Here is a 23,986-nt window from a genome sequence, read left to right as displayed (position 1 = left end):
TTAAATGTGTTTTATGAACACTTGATTTGATGTTGTTCATGTTTCAATACAACGAGAATAATAGGAAAAACTGAAACAAACTATTGTACGATTCAAATCGGAGAACTTATACAAATAAGCTTGATCTAAGCTCCATACTCATAGGAAGTAGCTTCATGTCCTTTAGACCTCTTGATGAAAAAACTATCTCCCATCTATCGCCGTTATTGTCATATTATTCGCGGAGGGTACCCCAGAAGATCTCATCAATGGTCTTTGTTCTGCCACGTTTCTGCCTGCAACAAAAGCAGGTTGCTTAGGTTCTGGGAGAGCAACGTGTTCGTTTACGATCATGGATATAACATCAGACATTGTAGGCCGATCAGCAGGACTTTCCTGGACACAAAGAAGCCCTATGTTTATGAATCTCAACAGCGTAGCAGTTGAAGGAGGATCTCCCAGGCTTGGATCCATCAAGTCCAAAGCTTTATTAGAATTCCATAACTTCCATGCCTATGGTATAACAACGCAAATGCAGCATCATTAGTGTGGAGACTAGGAAAGTAGTCAAATACAAATCAAAATGGAAGAAAAAGAAATAAGCGTATATGAAAGCTCCCCACATGTCCAAGAAGATTGAGGGAGTCGCTGTGGTAGAAACTAGTATTCTTCCTGCCGCTTACAATCTCAAGTACCAGCACCCCGAAGCTAAACACATCAGATTTTATCGAGAAGAGGCCCTCCATAACATATTCAGGGGACATATAGCCACTAAAAATTGGAAAGGTCAGTGCAGATCATGTTAAGAGTAGCTCGTACTGGAAAGTGGAATTCAAGAAACTTACTATGTTCCAACGATCCTCTTGGTGTTTGCTTGAGTTTCATTGCCTCCGAAAATTCGAGCCATCCCGAAATCGGATATTTTTGGATTCATTTCACTGTCTAATAGAATGTTGCTAGGCTTTAAATCCCTGTGAATGATTCGTAACCGTGAATATCTATGTAGATACAGAAGGCCTTGAGCAATTCCTTCGATTATCCGAATCCGTGTACCCCAATCTAGGATTTGTCCTCTGTTTGCATCTGTTCATAGTTTATACACAAATCTGATATAAATTTCTTGAAGCATTTGGAAAGTTAGTGAAAGTTAATGCAAGAAAATGCTGACCAAAGAGAAAGAAATCCAAGCTTTTATTTGGCATGTACTCATAGATTAGCATTTTCTCATCCCGTTCAATACAGGAACCTAATAGTCTGACAAGATTCCGGTGCTGGAGTTTGGCGATTAGAATTGTCTCATTTCTGAACTCCTCAAGCCCCTGCCCAGATCTTTCTGAAAGCCTCTTCACTGCTATTTCTAGTCCCGTAGGTAATTTGCCCTGTTAAATGAACCAAAAGTCAATCTCAAAGTTCATTCAAACTATTTTAATTTTTTTCTGAAAAGGTTAGAATAATCATTTGAACGTAACTTACCTTATAAACAGGTCCAAATCCTCCCTCTCCAAGCTTGTCTGAGAATTGTCCAGTTGCAACTGATACGCTCTCATAACTGAACAATGGCAATTCCATATTCTTACTCCATCTATTCTTCCGCTTGTCAACAGAGCTAGATTCTTTGCTAGTTGAGCTAGGATCGGTATCGAAATCAAAGAGCAATAAATCGTGACCTGTATATTCCTTCCCTGTTCAAGAAAAAATTAAAAATGACTGAACACAATCATTTTGTTAAAATATCCAGCAATTCTGATTATATCAACCAAAAATGTAACCACTTCAGGTTATAATAACCACAATTTCCGACATTAAAAGGGATTCCAATTGTCAATTTTTTTCATGAAAAAAGAAACTTTGGTGTTTGTTTGGGGTTAGATATTTTACCCATAGACAACCTTTTACGTTTTGAACATTTTATATGAGAAGTTTTACTGAGCTCGGTAAGTAATGACGTGGAGACAAACACACGAAAAGAACGCATGGCATTCTCTGGCTTTTATAACAGCCGGAGAAAGGGCATGACGAGGAGGGAGGGAAAAAGACACGAACAAGAAAAGAACGAACGGAGAGAAAAACCAGAGAAGCACAGGATAGAGAGAGAGGGAGAGAGAGAGAGAGAACCAGAGACACAGACATGGAGGAACAAACTGTTGGGTATACGATTAAAGTCCCGCATTGACTAGAAATGAGGAGGATCATGTGTATATAAGGATGGACAAATATCTCCATTGGTATGAGGTCTTTTGGGTATAGCCCAAGAACAAATCCATGAGGGCTTAGGCCCAAAGTGAACAATATTATACCAATATGGAGATAGGTGGTGTCCATAGTCCCTACAAGTGGTATCAGAGCCTTGCCCAGAGTTAGCCATGGTGGATGAATCCTCAGAATGCTAAACAAAAGGTGGTGGGCCCCAATCAAATCACGATGTAATCCGTGGATCGGCTCTATTGGATAGGCGGTGTGCTCCAGATGCTTCACGGACGTGTCCTGACCCTAACACGATGAAGAGGAGCAAACTCTCAATTTAGGTAGTGCTCTCCGGATGTTTCATGGACGTGTCTTGACCCAACACGGTGAAGTAGAGAATGAAGAATCCTGGTTGGTAGAGAGTGGACGGATGAATGATCGTTTGAGGGGAGGCTCGGTGGTCCTTTGTTCGAGGGGAGGATTGTTGGGTATACGACCAAAGTCCCACATTGGCTAGAAATGGGGAGGATAATGGGTATATAAGGATGAACAAATATCTCCATTGGTATGAGGCCTTTTGGGTATAGCCCAAGAACAAATCCATGAGGGTTTAGGCTCAAAGTGGACAATATTATACCAATGTGGAGATAGGTGGTCCATAGTCCCTACACAAACAGGGCGAACCAGCACGGAAAGAGGGACGCAAAACACAAAAGAAAACAGAGAGGAAACCAGAAGAACAAGCAAACACAGAGAGCCGGGAATAAGCAGAAAAGGAAGGAAACAAAAAAAGAGTGAGGCACAGGAAGAGAAGGCTAAGGAACAGAGGAGAGGGGAGGCCAATAGCAGAAAGACGAGCACTGATCTTCTTCCAGAACTCCAGCAACAAAACACCACCTCCAGGTAAGCTCCTTTCGTTTCCCTCCCTTTAGAAATAATTACCCTGTCACTGTGCAAAGCATGAGTGAATAATTCACGCATGCATGCACATTGACCAGCCGGGTAACTGGTTTGTTCCGGTAACCAATTGGGATTGCCAGTTGTCAAGCTGGGCCAGCAGCTTCCAACCAAAAACAAAAAAATCTGAGGCCTGGCTGGGTGGTCCAATTTGTTTTGAGCCGATGATGTGTTTTTTAAAACACTTTCTTATACCAATCTTCTCTATTTTATTAATTTGTTTTGATATTTTATTAAACAAGCTTTTTTTTTTATATTAGAAAAATTTTAAAAAAATTATGGATCCTATTGAATTTATTTGTAGGTCCTCCAGTTTTTTTCCCCTGACAATTTGATTATATATTTGATTTGTGGATTTTTACTATGAAATTGCAAATCTGGTATTTGAATACATACTTTTTTTTTTTACAAAAATAATAACAAAAAATATGTATTTTTTTATTTTCAATTCATATTTTACTGGTTTATTTAATGATGTTAGAGTCTTGAATACTATATGTTTTTTTGACTATATAATATTTACCAACACTAGAATTAGAAATATCCATAGTTGAATATTTGCTGATGCTAGAATAAGGAATAATACAAGTAAACCATCGGTGATATGGTATAACAAATCCTTAACAATTCAAAAACATAACCAACAATGAAATCTATTTTAGGTAGCATGTTAAAGAAGTGATAATATTTTTTTTTAATGTAACTAGTTTTGTATAATTTTTTTTTATTGATCAATTAGAATTTTTAGTAACTATAATAATAAATGGTGATTTTTTAAAGTTTTTATTTTATTTAAAAAGTAAAATGTCAAAAACATGTTATTATCTCATAATTAAATTTTTAAAAGTTACCATATCGATACGATAACCAGTAACTTCAAGATTTAATTAAATTAAGTCTACCAGCAGACAACGGAAATTAAAGAAAGAACCAGGATGTACCTCTGTGTACGAGCTTTCCTTTGCGCAGACATCTGAAGTACATGAAGAGGCCGAAGGTAATCAGGGTAGTTAGAATAGCCACAGCCAAGGTTGTCCGTATTGTCCTTTTGATATTACCTACTTGTAAATATTACAAAATCATAAACCAACACCTGTACAATGGATTAAGAAATTTTTTTATTGTAGAAAAAATGGAAAGATAGGTTATGTATCTGACTTTTTTCGACAGGGAACACTGCGTCCGCGTTTTTATGTGAAAATACAAGACCGTGATTGTCAAAAATGGTTTCTCGTCATTTATTGGATCATACTGTCTATATGTACAAAGCCATACCTGTTCGGGTACTGCCATTACCAATCTGTAGTTCAAGCTCAGAAGCAGCAAGTCTGATGTAAATTTCTGCTCCAGCCCGGTCATCAGCAACCTCTGAATTTTGTTGTAAGTTTATAAGATCTCCTTCCCATAAAGAACACCCACTGTTATTATTATAGGCATAAGCCACGCAAGAACAAATTTCCAAGCAATCCAATCTACATCTTTCAGCACTCTCTTTCTGATATGTTTTTGAATTTGCAGGTAATGTCAGATTCGAAATCTTTAGGAATCCATCTTCCTTTCCAACGCTTCTCTTATTTTCACACTGCAAAGGAGATTTCCTAACACAACCACTTGACCAATCATTTTGTACTAATGGTTTAGAACCTTGCAGGCATTTACAATTATAGCTTGATGAATTTTCATGAAGGACTCCAAAAGCCCCACATAAACCATAAACACCAGCTTGGTCTTTTGGTTGAGACCAAAAAAGAAACCACTCCCACTTACCTTCCATCCAACCGAGTTGTTGCATCTGTCCTGAAACACCAATCACGAATCTTGAAAGATATGAGGTATTGTACAAAGAATAGGTGAAATAGCTTTCATTTTCATTTGATACATGACTAAACTTTAAAATATTGTTCAATCTCATCTCAGGCACCAAGGCAAATATTTCTCCATCCCAATCACCACTGCTCCAATACCTGTGTGACCTGTTCCACTCTATGAAAAACTGACTACTTCCATTTGGGTCCATCCCATACGAGAACATACCTGGTGCAGGGTCTTCTGCGTTTTTCCAGGAAATAAGCCGCTGCACTTGCCCAGTGTGCTTGTTGATTCCAAGCTTTCCACCAGGTAGCCATGTGTCAGTTGGATAATCGAAACTCTGCCAATATATGGTAGATGGATTTGAGCCATCTCTTACGACAAAGTTTCCATCATCAAGAAGTACTGCTTCTGCTGTACTAGTATTCGACATTGAAGATGCAAGAGCTGTTGACCAAACTGTTTTGGTGGAATTCATCAGCAAGACAAGATTGCCATCAGCTGACAATTCAAGCTTCGATGAAGCTGGGTCGTTTGAAGGGCTCTCCCTGTTTGCTACCCAAACAGTCGCCTTATCTTCAAAGTTCTTATACCATATTCCCAGGTAAATGTTTACTGAAGTGCCTGGCTTGAAGAAACCGAGTTCAAAAGTGCCGTTTTGAGATATTAGGGTCTCGCTCGCAGGGAGAGATTGGCCAACCAAAAGGGTATCACCTACAATGGAGAAGCAAGTCCTATGGGAAACGAATAGCAACAACAGCACAAAGAGCAAAAAACGTGACTTTGTCTTAACACACATCCTCTCTAATTCGTGGGATCGATTAAGTGTAAGAGCTGTGACTGAGCACGAATCAGAGAACGAGGAAGGGAAAAAAACAAGAAATCCCTTGTGAATTCATCAACTATATGATAATTCTCTAGATCTCTTGTCATATTGTAGCTGTCAGCTCTTACCAATAATTTTCCACATTGACTGACTTTTCTGTTCTCGCTATCCCCTCCAATTAGAGGCTATGCCATTTTTTTTTGTTTTTATTATTTTGATGTTTTGGTATCCAAAATAATTTTTAAAAAATAAAAAAATATTATATTAATATATTTTGGAGTAAAGAAAACTTTTAAAAACAATTATTAATTTTTTTTTCTCATTGCCTATTTTAATTTATTACTCTTTGTTTGTTTTTTAAGATGATTTTTTTGACTAAACAATTACCACAGTAATAGTAGACTTGAAATGTCTATTAATAATTAATAAAGTTTCATTCTATTCTTTGGGTGCATATTAGGATTTAGGACTATTATTAATTACAGTCCATTTCAAAGTCAAAGATGAATACATGTAGTCTACGCCATATTTGGTGAGAAATTTATAAGAAGATAAATCTTTCTAAAATTCTTTAAAAAAAATTGGCGATTTAAATTTTAAATCAGTTAGGAATCATAATTCTAATATTTCATAATCTATTTTATATATATTCCGTGCTGTCGTTATACTAAAATAAATATTTGCGGAAGTCCAAAACTATCTCTATCAAAACAGGATCAACCCATCACACACTCACCTTTGAATAAAACTTTACGTGGAATATATCTGAAATATGCAAAACGGCACGTAAACGGCACGTATGTTTCCCGGTCAAGCATGCTAAGAAAAATGCACGTCAACGGCACTTCCTTATTATTTTCTTCTTTTGAAAATCAATTTACTGTCAAATTTAGCTGATGCCAATACGGAGAATCCATCAAAATCCCATCTTAGCTTCTGCATTATCAAATATATATATATATAATAAAGCATCCAAAAACAATTTAAGATTAACATATAAGAAAATCATAATGCTCATTTCAATTGTATAAAACCCCATCAGACAGAATTTCTCTTTTGATGAATGGGCGATTTTCATTTATCAAAGAACGACTTAACAGGAAATCAAGTTCTACTTACAGACAGAGAATCTTGTATAAGTTTAAGAACTCCTCCTTAAGTAGTTATTGACTTAAAAAGATGTTGTGTGTGGTCCTGCACCATGTAATTATCTCCCATCTATCGCTGTTATTCACGGAAGGTACCCCAGCTCATCAACGGTCTTTGTTCTGCCACGTTTCTGCCTGCAACAAAAGCAGCAGGTTGCTTAGGTTCTGGGAGAGCTGCTTGTTCATTTACAATCATGTGGATAACATCAGACATTGTAGGCCGATCAGCAGGAATTTCTTGGACACAAAGGAGTCCTATGTTTATGTATCTCAACCCCGTAGAAGTTGAAGGAGGATCGATCTCCCAGGATTGGATCCATCAAGTCCAAAGCTTTATTAGAATATTTCCATAACTTCCATGCCTACGGTATAACAACGCAAAGTTGCATCGTTAGGGTGGAGACTAGGAAAGTAGTCAAATAAAATTCAAGCAGGATCGAAGAAAAAGAAAAAGGGAGTCTATGAAAGCTCCCCACATGTCCAAGAAGATTGAGGGAGTCGCTGTGGTGGGAACTAGTATTCTTCGTGCCGCTTACCCCGAAGCTAAACACATCAGATTTTATCGAGAAGAGGCCCTCCATATTGTATTCTTCAAGTCTTTGGAACATAGTACGTTTCTTGAATTCCACTTTCCAGTACCAGCTACTCTTAACATGATCTGCACTGACCTTTCCAATTTTTAGTGGCTATATGTCCCCTGAATATTGCTAGGTTTTAAATCCCTGTAAATGATTCGTAACTGTTGCTACCAATTTTTTATTTCATTTTGGAAAAAATTTCAAAAAACCCAAAATATAACAAAAAACTAAAAAATATATTCTTCAAGTCTTTGCGTCGTCTGTAGTGTTTTTTTCTACGCGTTCTTGTTAACCCCGTTCAAAAATGTTGTTTTCAAATATTGATGTCTGTCTTCCAGAAACCTGGCTTTGTCACGTCGCGCCTCCTCTTTAATTCGTGGGATTAATGGTGTTTGAACAAAAAATTCCCTTTGAATTGAGCAACTATGAGAATACTCTGTCTCTAACATATTGTTGCTATCAGCTTTCCCTATAATTTTCGACGTTGAGTTGGACTTCACGTTCGCACTATCCCCTCCAATTTAAGGCTTTGGCATTGTATTTTTTGAGTCACATAATCAATAATATAATGCATGAAAGAAAGAGAAATTTAGATTTTTCAAAGCCAGAAACATATAAATGAGAAATTCTATATAGTATAATTTAATTAGTGTATTGTATGTTCTTTTTTTTGTTTTTGAAATACAATAATGATCATTGGTGCTCCAGGGTGTTATAATTTATTTATTTTTGAAAACAATTGAAGAGGAGAAAATAAGGGAGTGTTCAGTAATAGAAAATATTTTATTGGATAAATTATTCTTTTCTTATTCGTTTATTTTTTTTACTAAAATATTTTTTTTATTAGTAGCATGTTTCTTCTTCTTCTTCTTCTTTTTATTGAGAAAAGCCCCTTTGTTTTTTTATTCTGGTCCATTTCTTTTATTTTTTTAATACTATAAATTTAAATACTGTTTCATTAAATCAGTCTGTAATTTGATTCTGAAATTCAAGCAAACGCCTTAATTTTCAAGTATTTCAAAACAAAAAAAGAAAATATCAGCACAAAATATCACAAACAACGTGTGAAAATATATAATTGAAAAAAAGAAATCATTTATTAAAACATAAAATAAAAAGAAAATGGGTCTGTCATCCACAATGCATTGTGAAAGGATACATGTAGGCTGTCGTATGTGCAAGAATTTCAAAGTGCAATTGAAAAAAAGTTTACACTTTCTTGTCGTTACAATTTTCTTTCGTTAGAAAAGAAATTTACTGTCAAATTTAGCTTAATACCAGTACTGGGAATCCATCAGAACCCCTTCTAGCTCTTGCATTATCAGACATCTAACAAAGCATCCAAAAACCATCTAAGATTAACATATAAGAAAATCGCAATGGTCATTTCAATTCTATAAAAACCCCATCATAGACACAGGATTTTTCTTTCATTTATCGAAGAACAACTTAACAGGAAAATCCTACTTCCAAACAGAGAATCTTGTGTAAGTAAAGACAAAAACAAGCAAACAGACTTGGTACTGTCAAATATCTAATGGCAATCTTCAAAATGACAGCACTCCTTCTCCAGCAAAACCTGTTATTCAGGCCCTCTATGCAATCAGGGTGACGAGCTGCTTGGAAGGAAGGAAGGTATTGGACTGGCTGTGTCAGTGTTGGCCTGTTGGGCCTATTTAGCCCACTCAACCGCTTCAAGCCTTCAGCTAAAGGGACAGCTTTATAATTTGACCACATTGCCTTTTCTTTGAAATAAAAACATGTACTAGCATTTAGTTGCAGGTAGAAGGGGAAGATCGCTTTCTTTTCTTCCCATGCTGTTCTTGTTTCTGCTTTGATCTCTTATGCCAGTTTGGTTACAGGGATTTCCAGCAGTTTCCATTGCAGGTGACCTTTTCTAGCCTTGGCAACAACATCTAGTCTGAATTCTGATAGATATAAGCAATTGGTGTCTTGAAGAGTTTGTTTGGTGCCCAGGCAGCAGTCGAGTTATCAGCATCTGACGGGCTAATTATGTGGTATTATAAGATGAATTTGTACTCAAAGGAAAATGAGTTTTTAATATATTTAAGATCTGAATTAAATGTGTTTTATGAACACTTGATTTGACGTTGTTCATGTTTCAATACAACGAGAATAATAGGAAAAACTGAAACAAACTATTGTACGATTCAAATCGGAGAACTTATATCGCCGTTAGACCTCTCGATGAAAAAACTATCTCCCATCTATCGCCGTTATTGTCATATTATTCGCGGAAGGTACCCCAGAAGATCTCATCAATGGTCTTTGTTCTGCCAAGTTTCTGCCTGCAACAAAAGCAGGTTGCTTAGGTTCTGGGAGAGCCACGTGTTCGTTTACGATCATGGATATAACATCAGACATTGTAGGCCGATCAGCAGGACTTTCCTGGACACAAAGAAGCCCTATGTTTATGTATCTCAACAGCGTAGCAGTTGAAGGAGGATCTCCCAGGCTTGGATCCATCAAGTCCGAAGCTTTATTAGAATTCCATAACTTCCATGCCTATGGTATATATAACAACGCAAATGCTGCATCATTAGTGTGGACACTAGGAAAGTAGTCAAATACAAATCAAAATGGAAGAAAAAGAAATAAGCGTATATGAAAGCTCCCCACATGTCCAAGAAGATTGAGGGAGTCGCTGTGGTAGAAACTAGTATTCTTCCTGCCGCTTACAATCTCAAGTACCAGCACCCCGAAGCTAAACACATCAGATTTTATCGAGAAGAGGCCCTCCATAGCATATTCAGGGGACATATTGTTGGGATATTTCCAGAACTCAAAAAACACACAATTTACGTGGTTCGGCAACTTGCCTACTCCACGGAGCTACTGGTTGTATTAATCAAGCTTACAAAGAAACAATACAACAACAAGAGGAGGAGAATCTTCTCAACTCAACTCTACACTCAAGCTCTCTCTTCTTCTCTCTGTGTTTCACACTGCAACTCGTCTGTTCTTCTTCTCAGTATTCTCACAATACTCACACACCACACACAGCTCTACACAGAGCACATAAATATACAAGGATGAGGGAAGGACATCATCATTTATGCCCACCGTTGCCTCCACTTTGTGTCCTCCACCATGTGCAAAGTGGGGGATTAGGATTCCCACTTGCACATGGTGGGGCTTGTTTGTCTCCAATAATTAACAATCTCCCACTTGGAGACAAACAATGAAATTATCTTTTATCCTTGAAGGCCAACTGAAGTTTTACACAACTTCAGTTTATCAAGTGTAACTCCTTGGTTAAACATGTCAGCTGGATTTCTTGCTTCCACAGACCTTTTTCTAGCATTAGTTGCTCGTCGTCCAGCAGTTGTCGGATGAAGTGATATTTGATCTGAATATGCTTCGTCCTGGAGTGAAATGCTGGATTCTTGGCAAGGAAGATTGCACTTTGACTGTCGCTATACAAAGTACCTTTTCCATTCAACTTGCCCAATTCTTTCAAGAAACTCTGCAACCATACTATCTCTTTTGCAGATTCTGAGACTGCAACATATTCAGCTTCTGTTGTTGAAAGAGCGACGATCTTTTGCAAGGTAGAACTCCAGGAAACAGCAGTGCCTCCTAGAGTGTATACATATCCTGTAGTGCTCTTTCTGCTATCAATATCTCCTGCTAGATCAGCATCTACAAAACCTTCAAGTTTCAAACCACCAGCTGTGAAACTGAGACAAGTTTCCGATGAACCTTTTAAGTACCTCATGATCCATTTCACTGCCTCCCAATGCTGCTTTCCAGGATTGCTCATATATCGGCTTACAACTCCCACTGCATGGGCAATGTCTGGTCTGGTACAGACCATAGCATACATCAAAGAGCCGATAGCTGAGGCGTATGGAATCTTATCCATGTATCCACTTTCTAGCTCAGTTTTTGGCGACTGATCTTTGCTGAGCTTGAAATGATTCCCCAGTGGTGTACTTACTGGTTTAGCATTATCCATACTAAACCTGCTGAGAACCTTCTTGACATACTCTGTTTGTGAGAGCTTTAGTATGCCTTTGTCTTTATCTCTGATGATTCTCATGCCAAGTATTTGTTTAGCAGCTCCCAGATCCTTCATTTCAAACTGTTTTGACAACTGCTGTTTCAGCTTATCAATCTCCTCAATGCTGGATCCTGCAATTAACATATCATCCACATATAATAGTAGAATGATGTAGGAGTTGTCAAAATGTTTGACATAGCAACAATGATCAGCTTGGCATCTTGTATACCCGGAACTGCACATGAAGTTGTCAAACTTCTTGTACCACTGTCTTGGAGCTTGCTTCAAACCGTATAGGCTTTTCTGTAGCTTGCAAACTTGATTCTCCTTTCCTTGCATTGCAAACCCCTCTGGCTGTTGCATGTAAATATCTTCCTCCAAGTCACCATGAAGGAATGCTGTTTTTACATCTAACTGTTCCAGATGTAAATTTTCTGCAGCTACTATCCCCAGAACAACTCTGATTGTTGTGAGCTTCACAACTGGAGAAAAAATCTCAGAGTAGTCAATGCCTTTCTTTTGTTGAAACCCTTTGACAACAAGTCTTGCCTTGAACCGTTTACTTCCGTCATGCTCAGTCTTCACTCTGTAGACCCACTTATTTTGCAAGGCCTTCTTTCCTTCAGGTAATGTTGTTAGCTCCCAAGTTTTGTTCTTCAGCAACGAACTCATCTCATCCTTCATGGCTAACTCCCACTTGCTTGAGTTTCCATCTTGTAGGATTCTTCATAAGATAACGGTTCACCACCATCTGTCAGCAAAATATAATTCAATAAAAGTGTGAACCGTTGCGGGGGCTTTATCATCCTCGAAGACCTGCGAACAGCTGGTTCACTTGGCTCTGCATCTTCTTGTGTGGGTGCGGGCACAGATATGCTTGATTCTTCTGTAAAGACTCTTGATTGTTGTTCTGCTTAGTAACATCGGAAGCCCTTCTAATCTTATGAATTCAGATCTTGGTGGACTTGTATCTGAATCAGCCATCTTTGTTTTCTCCACTTGATCTGTCTTTGTACATAACTTTCTCATTGAAGTTCACGTTCCTGCTTCTGATAATCTTTCTATTCTGATCATCCCAGAACCGAAATCCAAATTCTTCATCTCCATAGCCAATGAAGAAAACATTTCTTGATTTGGCATCTAACTTGTTGCGAGCATCAGAATCTATGTGAACATAGGAAACACACCCAAAGACCTTCAAATGAGAGAGTCGTACCTCTTTTCCTCTCCATACTTCCTCGGGCAATCTGAATTCCAAAGGAACTGATGGTCCACGGTTGATCAAGTAAACTGCGGTATGAACTGCGTCAGCCCAGAATGTTTGAGGTAACCCAGAATGCAACCTCATGCTTCTAGCTCGTTCATTGATGGTCCTGTTCATCCGTTCAGCAACGCCATTCTGTTGCGGTGTGCCTGGAACGGTCTTCTCCATTCTGATACCATTGACAGCACAATACTCCTTGAAACCTCCATCAATGTATTCTCCTCCATTATCAGATCTCAAGCATTTCAACTTTAGACCTGATTCAGTCTCAACCATAGCCTTCCATTTCTTGAATGTTTCAAACACATCAGATTTATTTTTCAGAAAGTAGACCCATACCTTCCTGCTGAAGTCATCAATGAAAGTCACATAATACCGAGAACCTCCAAGAGATGCTACTGGAGACGGTCCCCATAAATCTGTGTGTACCAGTTCTAGCTTTCTTGGTCTTAAGGTCCTGCCAACCTTCAAGAAACTGACCTTCTTCTGTTTTCCAAGAACACAGCTTTCACAAATGTCTAGATCGACATTTTTTAACTCTGGCAGCTTTCCCTTCGACTGAAGTATCTTCATCCCCTTTTGACTCATATGGCCAAGTCTACAATGCCATAGCTGTGTTTGATTTTCTGCTTCAGTTGAGGCAATGATGTCTGCAAATCTTGTGGTCATATACAGGGTGCCGGTTTTCTTTCCACGAGCTAAAACCATTGCTCCCTTTGATACTTTCCACATTCCTCCAGCAAAAAGTATTGAATGACCACTATCGTCAAGTTGTCCGACAGAGATCAACTTCTTCTTTAATTCAGGAACATGCCTTACGTTCTGCAAGGTCCATATAGATCCATTCATAGTCTTGATTTGCACATCTCCTATACCCACAATATTCAGTGGTGTTCCATCGGCCAGATAGACTACACCATGATCTCCTCCAACATAATTTTGCAGCATTTCATTGTGTGGCGTACAGTGGAATGAAGCACCAGAATCAAGAATCCACTCATCAATTTGACTTTGCACAGCAAGAATTAAAGCATCTTGCACCTCATCTGTGGTAGCGTTTGCAGAAGTCAGCTTCAGTTTCTTCGTTTTGTGCAATTCCTACTGAAATGACCAGGTTTGCCACAATTCCAACATTCAACCTGCTTTCTGGATCCAAACTTGCTTTTACTTCTGTATCTGGATTTTTGATCTGCTCTGGATGAGCCTCTATCGTGTCTCCTCCTCGAGTGTTGATGTTGAGAGCTGATCCTGAGCTTGAACTTTCACCCGAGTCTTTCCTTCGCACTTCTTCAGCCAAAATCAAGTCTCGAATGTCATCATACTTCAGTTTGGATTTTCCAGCTGAATTGCTCACGGCTGTCCTCATGCCTTCCCAACTGCTTGGAAGTGAAGCTAGCAAGATGAGTGCACGAATCTCATCATCAAACTCAATCTCAACAGATGACAATTGATTTGTGATGGTATTAAAGTTGTTGAGGTGTTGTGTCACAGAAGTGTTTTCAACCATCTTCAAGTTGAACAACTTTTTTATCAGGTGCACTTTATTATTTGCTGATGGCTTCTCATACATCCCAGACAAGGCTTCCATCAATTTTGCAGTGGATTTTTCTTTCGTAACATTGTGAGCAACTCTTCTTGATAACGATAGCCGGATAATGCCCAGAACTTGTCTATCAAGAAGTTGCCATTCTTCTGCTTCCATCTTTTCTGGTTTGCTTCCCAATAAGGGAAGATGAAGTTTCTTCCCATATAAATAATCCTCAATCTGCATTTTCCAGTATCCAAAATCTGTTCCGTCAAATTTTTCAATTCCTGCAGCCTTTATTTCATCTGCCATTTTTAATATTTCTCCGATTTGAATTTGCCAAATCTGACCTTACAGATGTGTCCGGAACGGCCAAAAACCTTGGAAATGACACTGAGATCACCCCAATCGGACTTCGGATGGCTCAGATTTTAGCAATTAAAGTTTTGGATTAACGGACGGTTCAGATGTAGCCGCGTGTCAGACAGAGTACCGCCTGCGTCACACCGGATAAAAACTCAGAAGCGGTTTTGATGAAGCCACGTGTCAGAAGATTACAGCCTGCGTCGCACCAGATCAAAACTCAGTAACGGTGCAGATTAAGCCACGTGTCCGCAGATTAGAGCCTGCGTCACACCTGATCATATCTCAGTGACGGTGCAGATTCAGTCACGTGTCACAAGATTAGAGCCTGAGTCGCACCAGATTAAAACCTTTCAACGGTGATGATATAGACACGTGTCAGACGATTACCATCTGCGGTGCACTGGATCAAAACCCAGATTGATGCCGTGTCAGGTGACGTGTCGGGTGACGTGGAAGTTGACCGTGCGACTTGATGACGTGGCGGGTCAGACCCGACCCGTTTTGCAGAAACCGGGCGAAGAAGGAGCGTGGCGCGCGTACGGCGCGTTGGTGCGCGTGGGCAGTGCTAGCGTCGGCGCGTGTGGGCGCGTTCGGGCAGGTAGGACGTCGGTTCTTCGCCGGGGTTTCAACAGTGGATTCGTCCGGTTGTCCTCTACACGATGGTATGTTCAAAAACACGTTTTGAGAACTTTGATTTTTGAGTTTGGATCAAACACCCTCTTTGTCAAGAACATGCTCTGATACCAGTTGTTGGGATATTTCCAGAACTCAAAAAACACACAATTTACGTGGTTCGGCAACTTGCCTACTCCACGGAGCTACTGGTTGTATTAATCAAGCTTACAAAGAAACAATACAACAACAAGAGGAGGAGAATCTTCTCAACTCAACTCTACACTCAAGCTCTCTCTTCTTCTCTCTGTGTTTCACACTGCAACTCGTCTGTTCTTCTTCTCAGTATTTTTTTTTCTCACAATACTCACACACCACACACAGCTCTACACAGAGCACATAAATATACAAGGATGAGGGAAGGACATCATCATTTATGCCCACCGTTGCCTCCACTTTGTGTCCTCCACCATGTGCAAAGTGGGGGATTAGGATTCCCACTTGCACATGGTGGGGCTTGTTTGTCTCCAATAATTAACACATATAGCCACTAAACATTGGAAAGGTCAGTGCAGATCATGTTAAGAGTAGCTGTTACTGGAAAGTGGAATTCAAGAAACTTACTATGTTCCAACGATCCTGTTGGTGTTTGCTTGAGTTTCGTTGCCTCCGAAAATTCGAGCCATCCCGAAATCGGATATTTTTGGATTCATTTTCACTGGTCTAATAGAATGTGCTAGGCTTTAAATCCCCTGTGAATGATTCGTAACCGTGAATATCTATGTAGATACAGAAGGCCTTGAGCAATTCCTTCGATTATCCGAATCCGTGTACCCCAATCTAAGATTTGTCCTCTGTTTGCATCTGTTTATAGTTTATGCACAAATCTGATATAAATTTCTTGAAGCATTTGGAAAGTTAGTGAAAGTTAATGCAAGAAAATGCTGACCAAAGAGAAAGAAATCCAAGCTTTTATTTGGCATGTACTCATAGATTAGCATTTTCTCATCCCGTTCAATACAGGAACCTAATAGCCTGACAAGATTCCGCTGCTGGAGTTTGGCGATTAGAATTGTCTCATTTCTGAACTCCTCAAGCCCCTGCCCAGATCTTTCTGAAAGCCTCTTCACTGCTATTTCCAGTCCCTTGGATAATTTTCCCTATTAAATGAACCAAAAGTAATTCCTGAAAGTTCATTTCAAACTATTTTAATTTTTCTCTGAAAAGGTTAGAATAATCATTTGAACCTAACTTACCTTATAAACAGGTCCAAATCCTCCCTCTCCAAGCTTGTCTGAGAATTGTCCAGTTTGCAACTGATACGCTCTCATAACTGAACAATGGCCAATTCCATATTCTTCCGCTTGTCAACAGAGCTAGATTCTTTGTTAGTTGAGCTAGGATCGGTATCGAAATCAAAGAGCAATAAATCGTGACCTGTATATTCGTTCCCTGTTCAAGAAAAAATTAAAAATTACTGAACACTATCATTTTGTTAAAATATCCAGCAATTCTGATTATATCAACCAAAAATGTAACCACTTCAGTTATAATAACCACAATTTCCGACATTAAAAAGGGATTCCAATGTCAATTTTTGTCATGAAAAAAAGAAACTTTGGTGTTTGTTTGGGGTTATATATTTTACGTCACAGACAAACATTGTACGTTTTTGAACATTTTATATGATAAGTTTTACTGAGCTCGGTAAGTAATGATGTGGAGACAAACACACGAAAAGAACGCATGGCATTCTCTGGCTTTATAAAAGCCGGAGAAAGGGCATGACGAGGAGGGAGGGAAAAAGACACGAACAAGAAAAAAACGAACGGAGAGAAAAACCAGAGAAGTGTTGGAATATTGCCAATTATGTGGCTGCCTTGTCAAAGAAGATGGCTGCCATGTGAGAGTCAAAGAAGGAGGCTTGTTGGTGGCAACCACCAACCTTGACTTTGGTAGCCACCATTGTTGAAGAAGAGAAGAAGTTGGCAGCCACCTTTGTTGAAGAAGAGATGAGTTTGGCAGCCACCATTGATGACAAAGGAGCAAGAGGAGCTGCCATTGATGCCTATAAAAGAGGCATGATCTTAAAGAGCAAAGTGTGAGAGTTGTGAGACATGTAAAGAGAAGAAGAGAGAAAGAAAGAGAAGGGCTGCCATCAGCAGCCCTGCTGCCTTAAGTGTGAGAGTTGTGAGACATGTAAAGAGAAGAAGAGAGAAAGAAAGAGAAGGGCTGCCATCAGCAGCCCTGCTGCCACCAGCAGCTGCTGCCCTATGTAGCAATGAGAGATGGGAGTTGAGTGGATGTGATCCTCCTCCATGTATTGTATTCTTTCTCTATCTCTAAATAAAATGAACCTCTCCCGTGGATGTAGGCAATTTGCCGAACCACGTTAAATATTGTGTCTCAGTGTGCTTAACCCTCCTATGAGCAAAGATCAGTACATCACCGGTCCCGGATTCCGCCCCATCAAATGGTATCAGAGCTTTTTTGGTTTAAAGTGGTGTTTGATCTTTGCTCAAAAATGAAAGTTGTCAAAATTGTGTTTTGACCATCCCACCGTGTAGAGGAGGACGATACGAAGCCACTGGTGAAAACGGCGTCAAAATCGGACGTCGGACATGGCCGCACTCTCCATCACTCTCCGGCAAGGCGTCTACCCACGCGCGCCAACGCGCCCCACGCGTCTTCTTCACCCGGATGAGTTGACCCGACCCATGTGAACAGTAGACATGAACAGTGACGTATCATGAACAGTGCCATACAAAGGATGACGTCATCATGATGCAAGGATGACATCACATACACAGTCAGCAAGTCAATTGACTAGTCAACTAACATGGCAGCATAGCGGGACCCACCTGCCATGTCATCAGCCGCGAGCCGAGCCAAGCTGAGCCGAGTGGAGCCGAGCTGAGTTGGAGCCAAGCCGAGCCGCGAGCCGAGGGATAGGATCCAGTGTAGCTGATCCTACGTGCAACCGGATCTGATAGTGAATCTGAGCCGTTGAGTAGGCCAGAATTGTTTTGATCAAATCGTAGCCGTCTGAAGTGCGATTTGGACGATTCAAGACATGTTTCCAGCTAATTTGATCATTCCGGATGCAATGGTATGGTCCGATTGTTGAGATTCGAGACCAAAAATGACAATGGTGAATTATGGTGGTCGATGGAGATGAAGAAGAAGAAGGTGCACATGTTTACCCAATTATATGTGCCAAACTATGAGCCATGATAGGAGCCCTAGTTTAGACCGTCGCATAACGACAAACGGAGACACCTTAGAGAAGGTGTGAGAGCCATGAAAGGAGCTCATTTCAGAACGCTCCAGAGAGCGTGTGCTGAAGAAGCAAGATGACAATTGCCCACATAAATGGCAAAGGGGGTGATTGTTGGAATATTGCCAATTATGTGGCTGCCTTGTCAAAGAAGATTGGCTGCCATGTGAGAGTCAAAAGAAGGAGGCTTGTTTGGTGGCAACCACCAACCTTGACTTTGGTAGCCACCATTGTTGAAGAAGAGAAGAAGTTGGCAGCCACCTTTGTTGAAGAAGAGATGAGTTTGGCAGCCACCATTGATGACAAAGGAGCAAGAGGAGCTGCCATTGATGCCTATAAAAGAGGCATGATCTTAAAGAGCAAAGTGTGAGAGTTGTGAGACATGTAAAGAGAAGAAGAGAGAAAGAAAGAGAAGGGCTGCCATCAGCAGCCCTGCTGCCACCAGCAGCTGCTGCCCTATGTAGCAATGAGAGATGGGAGTTGAGTGGATGTGATCCTCCTCCATGTATTGTATTCTTTCTCTATCTCTAAATAAAATGAACCTCTCCCGTGGATGTAGGCAATTTGCCGAACCACGTTAAATATTGTGTCTCAGTGTGCTTAACCCTCCTATGAGCAAAGATCAGTACATCACCGGTCCCGGATTCCGCCCCATCAAGAAGCACAGGATAGAGAGAGAGAGAGAGAGAGAGAGAGAGAGAGAGAGAGAACCAGAGACACAGACATGGAGGAACAAACAGGGCGAACCAACACGGAAACAGGGACGCAAAACACAAAATAAAACAGAGAGGAAACCAGAAGAACAAGCAAACACAGGAGACAAAGTAAACACAGACAGAACAAAAAGAGAACGAATAACACAGGGACGAGACGAAGAGCAGGAGACAGACAAAAAACATACAGAGAGCCGGGAAGAAGCAGAAAAGGAAGGAAACAAAAAAAGAGTGAGGCACAGGAAGAGAAGGCTAAGGAACAGAGGAGAGGGGAGGCCAATAGCAGAAAGACGAGCACTGATCTTCTTCCAGAACTCCAGCAACAAAACACCACCTCCAGGTAAGCTCCTTTCGTTTCTCTCCCTTTAGAAATAATTACCCTGTCACTGTTTACGTGAATAATTATGCACAGTGATTAGGGGTAATCTTTTTTATTCGGTTGGTTTTTATCAAAAAAAAAAAAAATCAAATAATAATAATAATTGAATTGAATTTTTTTTTTTAAAAAACCGAAATTAATTCAAACCGACCAGTTTCAGTCCGGTTCGGTTTATTAGGATAAAAACCAGTTCAAACCAGTTTGACTCAGTTTTTTCTAGTTTGACTTGGTTTTCCGTTTTTTTCGGTTTGAGTTCGGTTTGGGTTTTTCAGTTTTTTTCTTATGAAACCTAAACCAAACCAAACCGGCTGACTTTTTTAAAATTTTAATTGGTTTTAATTTGTTTTTTTTTTAAGGTTTGATTTTTTTTTCAATTATTTTTTTTCTAGTTTTCTCTATTTTTCTGTTTTTTTTTTCATCTTTAAAAGTAACCAGCCAGGTCACTGGTTTGTGTCAAGCTGGACCTGGGCTTCAACCCATCTAGTCCAATTTGTTTTTGGGCAAGGGTGTGTTTTTAAAAACACTTTCTTATGCTAATCTTCTTTATTTTATTTATTTGTTTTGATATTTGGTCAAACAAACTTTTTTTTTATATTAGAAAATTTTAAAAAAATTTGTGGAAATTTTTTTAATTTATTTGTAGGTCCCTCGACTATTTTTTTTCCTAACAATTTAATTATATATTTAATTTGTTGATTTTTACTGTGAAATACAAATTTTGTATACGATACATACTTGTTTTTTTTTTTTTATATATATATAAAAATAATAATAAAAAAATATATTTCTTGTTTTTAATTTAAATTTTAATGGTTTATTCACTGAGGCTAGAATCAAGAATACTATATAATTTTTAGCTGCGTAATATTTACCAACACTATAATTAAAAATATTCGTAGTTGAATATTTACTAATATTAGAATCATGAATAATACCAAGCAGACTATCGGTAATATAGTATAACAAACTTTTAGTAATTTAAAATAAAATCAGTAAAAAAAGTATATTTTTAGGTAAAAATGTTAAAAAAGTGATAATATATATTTTTTTTGCAACTAGTTTCACATTAAAAAGTTTTTATTGATGAATTAGGATTTTTAATAATTATAAATAATAATAATAGATGATGATTTTTAATTCTAAAAAGTAAATGTCAAAAAAACATGTCTTTTCTGCAAATTAAAAAATTTTAAAAGTTACCATATCGATACCTCACGATAACACAGTAACTTCAAGATTTAATTAAATTAAGTCTACCAGCAGACAACGGAATTAAAGAAAGAACCAGGATGTACCTCTGTGTAATGAGCTTTTCCTTTGCGCAGACATCTGAAGTACATGAAGAGGCCGAAGGTAATCAGAGTAGTTGGAATAGCCACAGCCAAGGTTGTCCGTATTGTCCTTTTGATATTACCTACTTGTAAATATAGAGATCAAATATTACAAAATCATAAACCAACACCTGTACAATGGATTAAGAAGTTTTTTTATTGTAGAAAAAATGGAAAGATTGGTTATGTATCTCACTTTTTTGGACAGGGAACACTGCGTCTGCGTTTTTATCTGAAAATACAAGACCGTGATTTTGTCAAAAATGGTTTCTCGTCATTTATTGGATCATACTGTCTATATGTACAAAGCCATACCTGTTCGGGTACTGCCATTACCAATCTGTAGTTCAAGCTCAGAAGCAGCAAGTCTGATGTAAATTTCTGCTCCAGCCCGGTCATCAGCAACCTCTGAATGTTGTTGTAAGTTTATAAGATCTCCTTCCCATAAAGAACACCCACTGTTATTATTGTAGGCATAAGCCACGCAAGAACAAATTTCCAAGCAATCCAATCTACATCTTTCAGCACTCTCTTTCTGATATGTTTTTGAATTTGCAGGTAATGTCAGATTCGAAATCTTTAGGAATCCATCTTCCTTTCCAACACTTCTCTTATTTTGACACTGCAAAGGAGATTTCCTAACGCAACCACTTGACCAATCATTTTGCACTAATGGTTTAAAACCTTTCAGGCATTCACAATAGCTTGATGAATTTTCATTAAAGACTCCAAAAGCCCCACATAAACCATAAACACCAGCTTGGTCCCTTGGTTGAGACGAAAAAAGATACCAACTCCATTGATATTCCAACCAATAGAGTTGTTGCATCCGTCCTGAAACATCAATCACGAATCTTGAAAGATATGAGGTATTGTTCACAGAATAGGTGAAATAGCTTTCATTTTCATTTGATACATGACCAAACGTTGAAATATTGTTCAATCTCATCTCAGGCGCCAAGGCAAATATTTCTCCATTCCAATCACCACTGCTCCAATACCTGTGTGACCTGTTCCACTCTATGGAAAGCTGACTGCTTCCATTTGGGTCGATCCCAACCGAGAACATACCTGGTGCAGGGTCTTCTGAGTTTTTCCAGGAAATAAGCCGCTGCACTTGCCCAGTGTGCTTGTTGATCCCAAGCTTTCCACCAGGTAGCCAAGTGTCAGTTGGATAATCGAAACTCTGCCAATATATGGTAGCTGGATTTGAGCCATCTCTTACGACAAAGTTTCCATCATCAAGAAGTACTGCTTCTGCTTTACTAGTATTCGGCACTGAAGATGCACGAGCTGAGAATTCCCAGGTAAATGTTGACCAAACTGTTTCGGTGAAATTTGTCAGTAGGACAAGAAAGCCATCATCTGACAATTCAAGCGTTGATGAAGCAGGGTCGTATGCAGGGCTCTCCCTGTTTGCCACCCAAACAATCGTCTTATCTGCGGAGTTCTTATACCATATTCCCAGGTAAATGTTTACTGAAGTGCCTGGCTTGAAGAAACCGAGTTCAAAAGTGCCGTTTTGAGATATTAGGGTCTCGCTCGCAGGGAGAGATTGGCCAACCAAAAGGGTATCACCTACAATGGAGAAGCAAGTCCTATGGGAAACGAATAGCAACAACAGCACAAAGAGCAAAAAACGTGGCTTTGTCTTAACACACATCCTCTCTAATTCGTGGGATCGATTAAGTGTAAGAGCTGTGACTGAGCACGAATCAGAGAACGAGGAAGGGAAAAAAACAAGAAATCCCTTGAGAATTCATCAACTATATGATAATTCTCTAGATCTCTTGTCATATTGTAGCTGTCAGCTCTTACCAATAATTTTCCACATTGACTGACTTTTCGGTTATCGCTATCCCCTCCAATTAGAGGCTATGCCATTTGTTTTTTGAGTCATGTAATGCTGAAATGGGGGTTGAATTGTCAATTTACAGTAAAAATATCAATAATATGAGGCATTGAAGAAAGAGAAATTTAGATTTTTTGAGTCATGTATTATATGCTCTTAGTTTTTATTTTTTTTGTTTTCATTTTATTTTAAAAAACGTATCGAGGAAGAGAGTAGAAAAGGAGAAAGGGGGTGTTTCAATAATGAGTTGCATATTTGTTTTTATGGCTGCAATAATTTTTTTTAAAATTAATTTTTTAAAATCATTTTAATATCTTCGTATCCAAAATAAATTTTAAAAAAATAAAAAATATTTTATTAATATATTTCCTAATAAAAAATTAATCACTTTTTGAAAAAAATTATTAATTTTTATTTTTCTCATTGCCTATTTTTAATTTATTACTCTTTGTTTGTTTTTTAAGAGGATTTTTTTGACTAAACAATTACCACAGTAATAGTAGACTTGAAATGTCTATTAAAATTAATAAAGTTTCATTCTATTCTTTGGGTGCATATTAGGATTTAGGACTATTATTAATTACAGTCCATTTCAAAGTCAAAGATGAATACATGTAGTCAAACGCCATATTTGGTGAGAAATTTTATACGAAGATAAATCTTTCTAAAATTCTTTAAAAAACAATTGCAAATATATATATATCTCAACACTAAATATCACAAACAACACGTGAAAAGATACAATTGAAAAAATAAATCATTTATTAAAAACATAAATTAAAAAGAACAATTATTTTCAATAAACAAATTAAGTTTAATGGTGGACTGGGAAATGAAAATCATCTAGCTCTTGCATTATCAAACATCTAATAAAGCATCCAAAAACCATCTAAGATTAACATATAAGAAAATCGCAATGGTCATTTCAATTCTATAAAAACCCCATCAGAGACACAGGATTTTTCTTTCATTTATCGAAGAACAACTTAACAGGAAAAATCCTACTTTCAAATAGAGAATCTTGTACAAGTAAAGACAAAAAACAAGCAAACAGACTTAGTATTTAAAAAATTCAGTTTAACATTGCTGGAAAAATCTGCTCAGAATGGTCTTGAGGTTGAAGATGATCAAATTTTATTTTGGTCCTTGATTTATAAAAATT

The 23,986-nt window shown here is 38.4% G+C and overlaps 1 protein-coding gene across 1 annotated transcript; it reads right to left on the bottom strand.

The window, feature by feature from the left end:
• Nucleotides 1-22,726, bottom strand: LOC118047663 (uncharacterized). The gene is given in 23 exon segments (XM_035057012.2): nucleotides 1-492; nucleotides 603-750; nucleotides 825-1,062; nucleotides 1,148-1,358; nucleotides 1,453-1,661; nucleotides 4,062-4,178; nucleotides 4,396-5,815; nucleotides 6,492-6,520; nucleotides 7,000-7,140; nucleotides 10,794-11,530; nucleotides 11,735-12,229; nucleotides 12,322-12,415; nucleotides 12,505-13,057; nucleotides 13,109-13,867; nucleotides 13,938-14,534; nucleotides 14,645-14,717; nucleotides 15,897-15,988; nucleotides 15,991-16,136; nucleotides 16,222-16,432; nucleotides 16,529-16,635; nucleotides 20,927-21,055; nucleotides 21,169-21,204; nucleotides 21,288-22,726. Coding segments are annotated over 23 exon segments (8,199 nt in total). The 5' UTR covers nucleotides 22,636-22,726; the 3' UTR covers nucleotides 1-183.
• Between the last annotated feature and the right edge of the window lie 1,260 nt (nucleotides 22,727-23,986).

The sequence above is a fragment of the Populus alba genome, chromosome 5, assembly GCF_005239225.2.
Source record: "Populus alba chromosome 5, ASM523922v2, whole genome shotgun sequence".
Classification (NCBI taxonomy): Eukaryota; Viridiplantae; Streptophyta; class Magnoliopsida; order Malpighiales; family Salicaceae; genus Populus; species Populus alba.
Note: the sequence above shows the minus strand (reverse complement) of the source record. Positions and strands in the feature narration are given on the sequence as shown.